Source organism: Geospiza fortis, unplaced genomic scaffold (assembly GCF_000277835.1).
Source record: "Geospiza fortis unplaced genomic scaffold, GeoFor_1.0 scaffold432, whole genome shotgun sequence".
NCBI classification, from domain to species: domain Eukaryota; kingdom Metazoa; phylum Chordata; class Aves; order Passeriformes; family Thraupidae; genus Geospiza; species Geospiza fortis.
In genome coordinates, this window is record NW_005054436.1 from 1,051,907 (window position 1) to 1,062,839 (window position 10,933).

A 10,933-nucleotide genomic window follows, 5' to 3' on the forward strand; every position below is an offset into this window, starting at 1 on the left:
GGCCCCGCCGCCGCCTCCCCCGGGAGGGTTCAGGGGGAGCCCCAGAAGCGCTCCGGGGACACTTCGGGCGGTGTTTGCCTGGCTCTAAGCCAGCCCTGGAGAGGCCGCCCAGGTCCCTGTGGGAATGGCTGAGCTCAAAGCGGTGAGAATTTATTGTAAAATGCTGCAAATCGCCCTCGGAGCAGCTTCCGGACGAGGGATCGGCGGCTGCTGTGGAGGAAGGAGCTGCCCAGAGCAGCTGGGGCTGCCCCGGGATCTCTGGAGGTGCCCAAGGGGGCACATCGGGGCTGGGAGCAGCCTGGCACAGTGGAAGGTGTCCCTGCCATGGCAGGGGTGGGATGGGATGGGATGAGATTTAAGGGCTCTTTCAACCCAAACCATTCTGGGATTCTTTGATTCTTCCCCTTGCATCAATCGGGACGGCTCTGCCATCAGCCTCGGCCAGCTGCCAGCTGGGAACAGTGACAGTTTGTGTCCTCCTCGGAGTAAATCACAGCTTAATCCAGCCATGAGATGGTTCAGACAGCCATCATCTGAGCTGGGTGATACATCAGTGCCTGTGCACATTTACCTCTAGAAAGAAAGCACAAACCAACATCCTTTCTTTGGTTTTTCGCAAAAAACCCACACAGAACTATTGAGTTTCACTGACACTAATATTGAGTTCAACAGCTTTGTCCTCGCTTGGAAAGACAGAAGACAGCGTGGGTTGGTGATAGAAGTAGTGAAATTTCTGTGGCTGAAATATTTTCCTTTAAATTTCAGAAACACAGAGAGAGATGCTGAGCTGGGCTTGTCTACCAGGTGATTTGTCCACCTTTCCCTTGGAAGAAAATAGCCCAGCAGATGTCACTTCAGGAAGGTAGGACCAGTTTCCCCTGTCCAGGTAAAGGCACTCTGCAATTCAGATGCAGTGCAAATTCAGGTGTAACAGGTTACTCTCCATCCTCAGCCGTCCCTTGCTGAAATCTCCTGCTTTATCGATTCAATACCACATTTTCCTCCCTGGGCAACAATAGATTCTGCTTTAATACCACTAACTGCAACATTTGTGTCCACTTCGGTGGCATTTAAAATACTTTGTCTCCTGCAATAACACCTCGTTTGTAGCACTCCTGATATCAATGGCACATCTTTGTATCAGCACTTAGAACGCTTGTAATATAACCCTCTAATCTTTGAATGGTGGATATTAACAAAGTACTTTTATCAGAAATTCTGGGGATTAGGGAATCCAGCGATTCAGTGAAGTGCAGCTCTTACACCGAGGCTGCCCTCGGGTTGTCTTTTCTCCTTTTGTGGTTGGGGACCCCAAGAGATACATTTAATTAAAAGCGTCCTGAGGGTTATCCTCTGCTTCTCCCCACGGACTGCAAACCCATCTGGTGAGTGTTAATTAGGTTGGCAAGCAGTCGATTAAGCCAAATTGCCACTTTTCTGTACCCCAGACACCATGCCCTGGGCTTGAAGGATGACACCTGCCACAGCTGCATTCCCAGCTGTTCTCAGGGGGCTCAGATGTGTCAGAGAAGCTCAATGTCAGTAAAAAGCATCACTAGTCAGGCCACCAAACATACAGGGAGTTTGGGTTGTGTCCCCACCCCTTTCTTTGGATCACAATTTCAAGGTCTTCAAAATATTAAATGCGAAATATTTTTTTCAAAGCCCTGTAAAAGGAAGTTTTAAAGGTAAATTGCACCGTTCCTACAGCTGACCCCAACTCTGTGGAGACTCCTGTGAAGACTCCTGTGAAACTGGGAGCACAAGTAATGCTGTAACAATCTGCATTTCATTTACAAGTGTCCTGTTAAAAACAGCCAGAGAGCTCTTTTAATATACACTTTAGTCACCTAAATCCTGTCAACTTCTCCCAAGACATTTCTGGTCAATGAAAGCTCTACCAGGAGCATGGAGCAAGCCAGAATTCCATAGATTTTACCACAATCTTTTATTCAAAGTTTGGTTTCATTTGTCTCACCTGAAAGACAAATAGAATGAAACAGACATGCAACACTGCCTGTGAAAAATGAAACAGTTATCCTTTCTAGTGCAGGAGTGTAAAGCTTGATTTATTTACACATTTTAAGGTGAACAGGAGAACGTTGTAGGCAGATCATTTTATACATTCAGCTGTGCTCCACAGAGTGCAGTTACACATAAAACACACACTGAGGATGTTTTAAGTGCTCTGGTGCCTCAAAAAGCCACACAGGGGAGAAGCCAGAGATGTCAGCTCACACTGGTAAGGAAGGCAGGGATGAACCCAAGGAGCTGCTCCTTCAGCAAAGTGCTGGAGCAGCTCCAGGTGCTGAGAAATCCCTTCCATTTGGAATCTGGGGGTGCTGTGCCACGTGCAGGGTCCTGCATGAACCCTGCAGTGCTGACATTCACAGATCAGAGTGTGCTGGACAACACTTAAATATTTTTTCACCCTGGAATGTGGCACAGGGCTCCTCTCCTTCAAACCTTGCTGTGCTGCTCTGCTGTAAATATTTGCTGCAATCCCAGGCATGGCCACTGTCACCTCAGACTAACAAATATTCTGTGAAAAGCTCAGTGTGAGGGTGCAAAACCCTTCCTGTTCCAGCTTCTCTGGACTAGAAGGGAGGTGAGGAATTTAATTCACTCCTGAAAGAGCCAGAAAGAGCACAGAAGTCCTTCAGTCAAGTTTAAACAACATACTTGGTTTCTCTGGGCCCTGCTCATGCCTTTTCTTAGGCTGAAGAGCAGAAAATAACATTTTTTGGAAGACTGGGAGAAAAAGCAAGAAAGAGGAATGTGCATAAAATAAAAAACAAACCCAAACAAACAAAATCAACCCTATTTTGAGATTCCAGTGTTGAACAGCAGCAGCAAACAGGAGTGAGGTGCAGTCCCTTAGTTCTACCCCTACATCAGTCATGGGGCTGAGGCCCATGGCCAAGGAACACCCCAGGCTCCACTGCTGTGGCACAATGATCAAAAATGTTGTGATTTATGTGCTGTAGAAACAGACACCACCTCCAGTGGAGGCCTTTGGCAGGGAAGTTTCCAGAAGCAAACAAAGGAAGATTTCCCTGTGGCTGCAGGTAAAGGGAACTGTCATTATTAAGTAGAATTATTTGAGCACACAGAGCCTGTGTAAATAAAACATGGTTATGTAAAGCTTTGGAGCAAGGCTTGCCTTTAGAATCTTTGCAAAGAAAGGGCCAAAGCCACACAATAGCACAAAAGCTGAGCTCGTGGCTGGGGGCAGTTTCACTCAGAGAAGGGCTGACACCTGAGGGCTCTGTGCAGGGAGCAAGGGCAGGAATTGGGCTTGGAAGAATTGGGGAGTTTACAGCAAAACCACCCCTGAGCAGGCCAGAGCAGCCTGCAAAGGAGGCACAGCCACCTCAGAGCAGCTCTGTGTCCATCTCAGGGCTGTGCTGAGGAGGAAAACCCAAACCAGGACTCATGGCTGCCAAGCCTGTGCTGGGTTTAATCCCTGCTGAGAACTGGGACCAGTGCACTGGCACACACAGGACCATCCTGACCTGGGTGTCAGCAGCCATTTAGGCCCTTCTGATGAATTCTTTCATACCACCCAATTAAGCACAGAGAGTATTGCCATGGAACAAGTGTGTGGTGGCACAGCTTGTTTTCAGACTCTGTGTCCTGTGGCTGCAGAACCAATAGGTCAGAACAGGTTGATGAAATGGGAAGAGATAAGGAAAGGCAGCATTCCTGTGCCCTTCCCATCCAGCCTCCCTGCAGTGCTTCATTCTGCATTGTTAATGAACAAAAACTGCCCATAAATTCACCAACAGTCGATGGCCACATCCAAAGCACTAAATCAGTGTCACTGCACCCCAGCAAATGAATGCTCTGGCAGCAGGAGCCCATTAACATCCTTATCTTGCTCAATCACAAATCAAATATTGAGGGTGAAAGGAAAGCTGTTATTTCTTGAGGTTTCCTAAGTTCCAGTGCAGGGGATGTCACTGATAAGATCTGAATTGTGCCCAGCTGGTGAAGGAACCTGGGTACAGCCCCAGGGCACCTCCCCTGGGCACAGGGAAGGTTATTTTTCTAAGCTGCACAAAAATGCCAAAGCAATCCAAAGCATGCCCAGATTGAATCAGTCTGGCAAAGCAAACAAATGCAAAGGAACACTTCTGTTGTCATTTACAATAACAAGAACATAATCATGTGCATGTCAGGGCAGTTGTTGGGAATTTCTGGCAGTGGGAACAGAAACTGGCGATGAGTCAATTTAACAAATGAAAATAAAAATAAATAAATGCAGAAAGACACTATTCCAAACCTAAGATAATCCCAAACTGCCTGGTATTGGGGGAATCACTTAAAAATAGACAGAACATGAGCACTATTCTTTTCAAATAAAGTTCCAGGGTCCTGGAGACTCCACTGTGCAGACAGCCCAGACCACACTGAGTGGACTTAAAATTCAGTTTTCTAGAAAAAAAACCTCCAATTTTAGAGCAGCCAATGCTATAAAAGTGCCAGGATAAGCAGTGAATGTTGTACTTTCTCCTCAATTGACAGTTCCCCATTGTCCCCCTGTGTCCATTCTCCCTCAGTATCAGCTCCTGGCCATCTCCTGGAAGCTGGAAAGATAAATATCAAAGTACACAAAGCTCCATTATCCTCACAGGCCTCAGTGAGTGCTGGGCAACTTCTCTCCTTAGGTCATCCACAGTAGTAGACAAGTATTGTTTTTCCTTCTTTTGAAAAGAAAGAAGAAGGGGGAGGACCCCAGCTTACATCACCTAAACTGAGTTTTTGAACTAAGGAACTTCAACATCTTTAAGTAGCTGGGACCACTAAAGTTGGAAATCCTGCCTCAGTCAGAAAGAAAATAAATAAACACGATAAAGAATTCGAATCTTGTCCAAAATTACATAAATTCCCACCAGATATAGTCACATCATTCTCATTTCTCCTTGTCCTCATCCTTTGCAGTGCTCCCTCTGTACCATTTAATCCAACTTGAAGCTCCTGCTATGAAATCAGAAAACTGGCAAATAATCTTTGTTCTAAGCCATATAATCCAGTGGTGCTCTAAAAACTACCCCCATCCTCAGTGCTTGTGTTCAACACCAGAACAGAAGTGCCCAAAATGGGTGGTTTGAAGGGATAAATGTTCACTCTCACCAGTTCTGCTGCTCTAAACACACAGCGAGTTCCAGTGTTGGTGTTTCAAAACAATTCCATTTATTGCTGTGTCAGGGGAGCTCCATGGTCACACCAGGATTTAGAGCCTTCCTGGAAATCTGTCACAGTCCCTGTAAATGAAAGATTAAATCCTGCCCTCCTCTCTCTGTGAGCAGCTCCTGAAAACTTGTCTGGAGATAAAACCACTCCCAGCAGGGCTGAAAACTGCACAGTCACTGCCACAGCATCTCCTCTCCCATCAGTTCCACAGGGCTGCACTCCCCAGTCCATCATTCCACACTCCCAGCCAGCAGAATTCCATGCAGAACTGGGAGCTGCTTCCTGCCAAGTGCTTTCAACTTCCCAACTAGAAAAAGTTGTTTATTTTAATAATCAGCCTGGAAAGTTCAGCCCGAGACGAGCTTGAAACTCTTCTCAAGGTCGGCTTTACACTTGCTTCTATTTGAACAGGTAAATAAATAAAGGTCAAACTGCTGAGTCCTTGAAGGTCACTCACTCCTTCTTGCTGTGCTCCAGCACCCTGTAGGGAGGGGCAGAGACCCCCTTGGGTCCGTGCTGCTCCTGCACGATGGGCAGCGTGGCTGGGGTGTAGATTTCTGGCATGCTGTCGTTGTTCTCCAGGGCGCCGTAGGAGAAGGAGGCTTTGAGGTCAGGCTGCACTGCAATCCCTTTGTCGTGCATGTTCTGCATGCCTGCAGGAGCAGAGGCACAGATTAGGGACAAAAGTGCATTTTTGCTGCTCGCTGTTCAGCCAGGAAATGAGCAGTCCCTGAGGCTCATCAGCTGCTAAATCAAAGACAGGGTTTGTGCTCAGCACTGGAGCAGCTGATGGAGAAATAAGCTCCCAGTGAATGAGGGATGGCTCTCAGTTATCCACCAAGTGCTGCAGATCTTTCTTACAGCTCACCAGAGAGCTTAGCTGTGCTTCCCAAAGGAGATTTCTGCTCCTCTACCTCACTTCTGAGCCATCCCCAAAAATCAGTTCTTCCTGCTGGACCCAGCCCCATCCCAAGCACGTGCTCAAACCAGTTCAAATTCTGATAACAACTGCCTGATCCACCCAACCCTGAGCCAAAGCCTGAGCCCTCCCTGTGCAGCCCAGCTCTCTAACAGGGTGATGAAGCCCTGGGCTTTGGTCACCTGGCATGGCATCCATTGAGATGTAGGGCTCGAAGGGGACAGGCTTCTTCCTATTCCTGGTGATCAGGAACACTCCCAGGAATGCTATGAGGCACCTGAGGGAGGAGAAAGGATCACTGAGATGCCTGGCAAGGCACAGCACACAATATTTATTCCCTGTTGCTCCCTACAGAATTCAGAGCTGCAGTTCAGGCACTGCCAAGGCAGAATTCCAGGGCACTGAGTCCCCCTGAGCAGCACTGGAACACCCCCAGCAACCAGCACAGCTTCACCTTTATCAAACACAGGGAAAAGTTTTCATGTTAATTAATTAATTAACCTTGACAAACTGCAGGGGAAAGGAAGCATAGCAACATTTGGTTTTGCTTTGATGGGATTCCAGGATTTAGCAGCCTGACCTTTCCAAGGCTCCCTGTAAACACACCAACAACCACAGATCTGCATTGACACAGAGCAAGGTGCAGCTCAGAACAATGATCTCCCAATCGTTTGGGGATTTTTTCCTGTGCTTATCTAAAAGCCACTTGAGAATGTCCCCTGATTATGGAGAGCTAATTACACCAAAACACTGAGTTACACAGGAAATGTTTTACTGATCAGATCTGCACTGTGCCTTCTCCATGCTCTAAAAACTCCAGAAGTCAGGCACAGTTCAGGGAAGATGCAAAATCTGAAATAAGGTTGCCAGAGAGAGTCTTTGGGTTATTTTACAATTGATGAGCAGGCAGCTTGAAAAGCAAGCCATATGCTGAGCACCCCAGCTGATCCCCAGGATTTAGTGATTAATTGTTGTGTAATTGTGCATTACCAAGGGTTACACAATTTTTTCCAAACAACACTGAGCTCTAAGGGCCACTCTGCTCTGACAGAGAGGCATTTTTAAAAAAGATTTGTATTTTTAAAATTTGAGCCACATGAAGCAACAGTTTTCTGTAAAAGAAACCTGGAGCACTTACCCCAGTGCAAACATACAAATGTGGAGAACATCTTCGCCCATAAAGTCCAGGTAAAAAGTTGCTCCTTGAAAAGGAAATCATTCATTACATCTTCCCAATTCCACCTTTAGCCAGGATTCCTATTTTTATAGCCAGCACCTTTGTTTATTTAATGATCTGAAAATAGGTGTCCTGATTTCTATTTTAACACAAATTATTGACAAATCTTTTCGAGTTTCACTACCAAAATAGTTCTGCTGGTGTCACTAACAGAGATATAAATGAACCTGTGCAGCAAAAACAAGAGGGACTATTTTGGAATGATGAAACAAATTGGATTTAACTATAAAAAGATGCAAACTCTTGACCCCAAACAACAACAAACAGCTCCAACCTCTAGAAGTGTCCTTGGTGTCCTGGGTGGCAGCAGGACACATGTTCTGCCTCCTGCTCTTTACATTTTTAATGTAAAGAAAATAAAGTAAAAAATAAATAAGGAAACATTTTAGCTGCACATCTAAGAACACATATTGAATGAGGAACAGTCTCAAACAAATTCCCCTGCATTTTAAACAAAACTACAGCATTGAACAGAAAATTTTAAGAGTCTACTGGGATAATTCACATTTTTAAAAAGGAAAAAATCCCAAACAAAGCCAATGCAGATGAGAGATAACAAAAAATAAGAGTCATCATATTGCTGATATTCACCTTCTTCAGGAGGATTATTTCCCCAAATCTTTTGCCCTTTTTTTAGAAAGGTTTGTGCAGTTACCTGCTGAGATTGCTGCTGTGGTGGATAGGATGTAGCCAATGCTGGAGATCTGAGCTGAGTCATAGAGCTGGGAGGCTTGAGCTAAAAACCTGCAACACAATCACAGGCAACAGAGGCTGATTGGGAAGGATCCTTTTTTTGGAAACACCTTTCAAAAGTGATGCATAAATTTAAGAAAATTCATTCTTTTTCTCACTGAACGGCAGCAGCAGCAAGCCTTGGAAATAAAAAGGACAGAAGAGGGAGGTTTGTGGCTGCACTGAAATTACTGCCCCAACCTCAGGGCCAGAGTGTCCCTCATATTTTGAGAAGCCTTTTATCCCTACTGCTAGCAGCTTTTTATGTTATTGCAAGTACAAAGGGGGAAAAAACCCCTAAAAATAGACACACTTTCAACAACACTGATCCTGCACTTTGATTTTAGCCAGTGCAGATACTGCATTTGATTGGCCACCATTTCAGTCCTAAAATTGTTTGGCAAATACTTGAATGGTGGCATTAAAACCACCTGGCAGTGGGACAGATCACAGGAAAGAATGGATAATTCCCCTACATTTTAATGGGTATTTTTGGCATGGTACCAAAGAGCCCTGACCCACACCCCACAGATAGCAGAGAAAGAGAGGAGTCCTTACGTGGCCTGGTAGACAGCTGTGGCAGCCATGCACACCAGCATGATGTAGAAGATGGGGGAGTCCAGCTGCAGGGTGCCCTGGATGGACACCAGGATCATCCCAGCCACAGCCTTCACTGTCACCACCGTCATGGAACCTGGGGGTCACCACACACAGCTGGGGCAGCTGCAGGAGGCTGCAAACCACCCCAGCACCCCTCCTCCTGCCAGGCCAGACAGGGCATCAAACTGCCTGTCTGCCACCAGCTCTGCCCGTTCTATCCCCCACAAACCCACCACAGCAACCTCCAATAAATCACTGAACCCTCCTCCAGCTCCAGAGCTGGGAGAATTTACTGTGACCATGTTCACAGGGGTCCCAGGATGAGGGAAGAGGATGAGGATCTGACTCCATGTTTCAGAAGGCTTGATTTATTGTTTTATGATATATATTATATTAAAACTATACTAAAAGAATAGAAGAAAGGATTTCATCAGAAGGCTAGCTAAGAATAGAATAGCAAAGAATGAATAACAAAGGCTTGTATCTCGGACAGAGAGTCTGACTGTGATTGGCCATTAATTAGAAACAAGCACATGAGACCAATCACAGATGCACCTGTTGCATTCCACAGCAGCAGATAATCATTGTTTACATTTTGTTCCTGAGGCCTCTCAGCTTCTCAGGAGGAAAAATCCTAAGGAAAGGCTTTTTCAGGAAATATCCTGGCTACACATTTACTGGTGCTGTCAGTGTTTAAAGAGTGTTCTGCAATTACAGGATGGGAGGATAAAATTTTCCATTTGGTTTGGTTCATAAAGCCAAAGAAGTGTCCAAAACAAGAATCAGGAAGAATTTTCCTTTCTTGAAAGTTGGGCCATTCAGCATTAGGGCAGTTGCTTTGTAATTCATGGAGCCTCTGAGGCACCACTGAAATCCAGCCCCAAACAGCTCAAAACCCCAAAAAAGAGTAAAAAAAAAAGACACCGCAGGAACTGAAAGTGCATAAACAAAAATTGAGAACTGTGACACAGATTTCAGCATGGCAGACTTGCCATTACTCATCCTTTTAAAAGATTAATTGAGTACAGTTTCCATTAAAAAAATATTAAATGTGCAAATCCAAAAATCACTGCAGGATCCCAGTGTGGGATATCAGAATCACCAGGGACTCAATTTCACAGGGACAAGCTGGGGTGGCAGAGGATTCCTCATTTCTTTAACCACACAGCAAATCTTAACAGAGCTAAGACAATTTTTGAAGGTAAAATCCTCTCTTTCACCCTCTGGCTCAGCCCTCCTCACACACTGAATGCCACCCTTTGTGTGCCCAGATTAAAATTAAGAACATTAATAAATAACCTGCACTTTCTGTGCTTGGCAGATTATTTGCCTGATAGGGAATAAGCCTTGATTGCTCAAAGGTTCTTTGCAAAGATCCTAAACATCAGCTTCAGGAACATTTCTGAAGGAAATTAGTGCATTTCGTGGCATTCATTAAATCCATAAAATCCTCTGCATGCCTCAATTTACTGTTTAAAGATCTTACAAGTCCATATCAACTTACCCAGCAAAGCCACCAGGAGCAGAATAATGACAATGTAGTTTGCATTTCTCTCCTTGTAAAAGTACAGGAGCAGACAGAACACAATGATCTCCACAAGCTACAGAAGAGAGAGATGAGAATATCAGAGATGCAGAGCACACAGGGTTGGCAGTAAATGAGATTCTGAGCCAACCAAACATTAGAATAGGGCAAACCAAAGGGAAATGGGGATTCCACACAATTATAGACCAAATTCAGCATCATCTCAGATTCCAGTTAGAGGAGATATTCAGCAGCTGCTGGCAGAACAGGAAACAGGGCACTTCTGCTGTTGGATTTATGGTAAAGCAGCTGATCAAATAGTCCTGACTGAATGTTCACAGGAGAGGTCTCAGTCTGCTTTCTGCACTGAGCTCCCACAAGTGATCCCTGGGGCAATGCCAGGATTATCTTCCCTAAAACACAAATTTCATGGGATTTTCAATAAGAGATTTGTGAGTCCAGAGAAAGTCAGTGTGGAAAAAGCCCAGATTCAGGTACCAGTAAATTTTCAGTCAAAGACATTTAATCCTACAGAATTCAGAGGAACAAAAGGAGCTGTGCATGTGTCTGACACCTGGAGAAGCTGGCCCAGGTTCATGTGAACACAGGGAACATTGGTAGCAATCAGGAAAAATAATGCTGGAAATGAAACTGCCCCAGGAGAAAGCCCCCCCACCCTCCATGGCCCCTCACCATGTAGAGCAGGAGTGGCCAGCTAACTAAA

General features: G+C 45.3%; 1 protein-coding gene and 1 long non-coding RNA gene across 2 annotated transcripts in view; one reads left to right on the forward strand and one right to left on the reverse strand.

The window, feature by feature from the left end:
- The first annotated feature begins 7 nt into the window (after positions 1–7).
- Positions 8–10,933, forward strand: part of LOC115948581 — a 13,002-nt gene continuing 2,076 nt past the window's right edge. Inside the window, exons 1-2 of the long non-coding RNA XR_004082388.1 lie at positions 8–142; positions 766–886. This is a non-coding gene — a long non-coding RNA (uncharacterized LOC115948581). The remainder of the gene's footprint in view (positions 143–765; positions 887–10,933) is intronic.
- The window catches only part of NIPAL3 (NIPA like domain containing 3), a 13,963-nt gene continuing 4,961 nt past the window's right edge, over positions 1,932–10,933 (reverse strand). Inside the window, exons 6-12 of the mRNA XM_005427100.2 lie at positions 10,903–10,933; positions 10,189–10,285; positions 8,643–8,778; positions 8,008–8,096; positions 7,254–7,317; positions 6,298–6,392; positions 1,932–5,849 (exon numbers count right to left, since the gene is read on the reverse strand). The exon at positions 10,903–10,933 is cut by the window's right edge and continues 154 nt beyond it. Of these exons, the coding sequence (XP_005427157.1) occupies positions 5,650–5,849; positions 6,298–6,392; positions 7,254–7,317; positions 8,008–8,096; positions 8,643–8,778; positions 10,189–10,285; positions 10,903–10,933 (712 nt within the window). The 3' untranslated portion in view covers positions 1,932–5,649. The remainder of the gene's footprint in view (positions 5,850–6,297; positions 6,393–7,253; positions 7,318–8,007; positions 8,097–8,642; positions 8,779–10,188; positions 10,286–10,902) is intronic.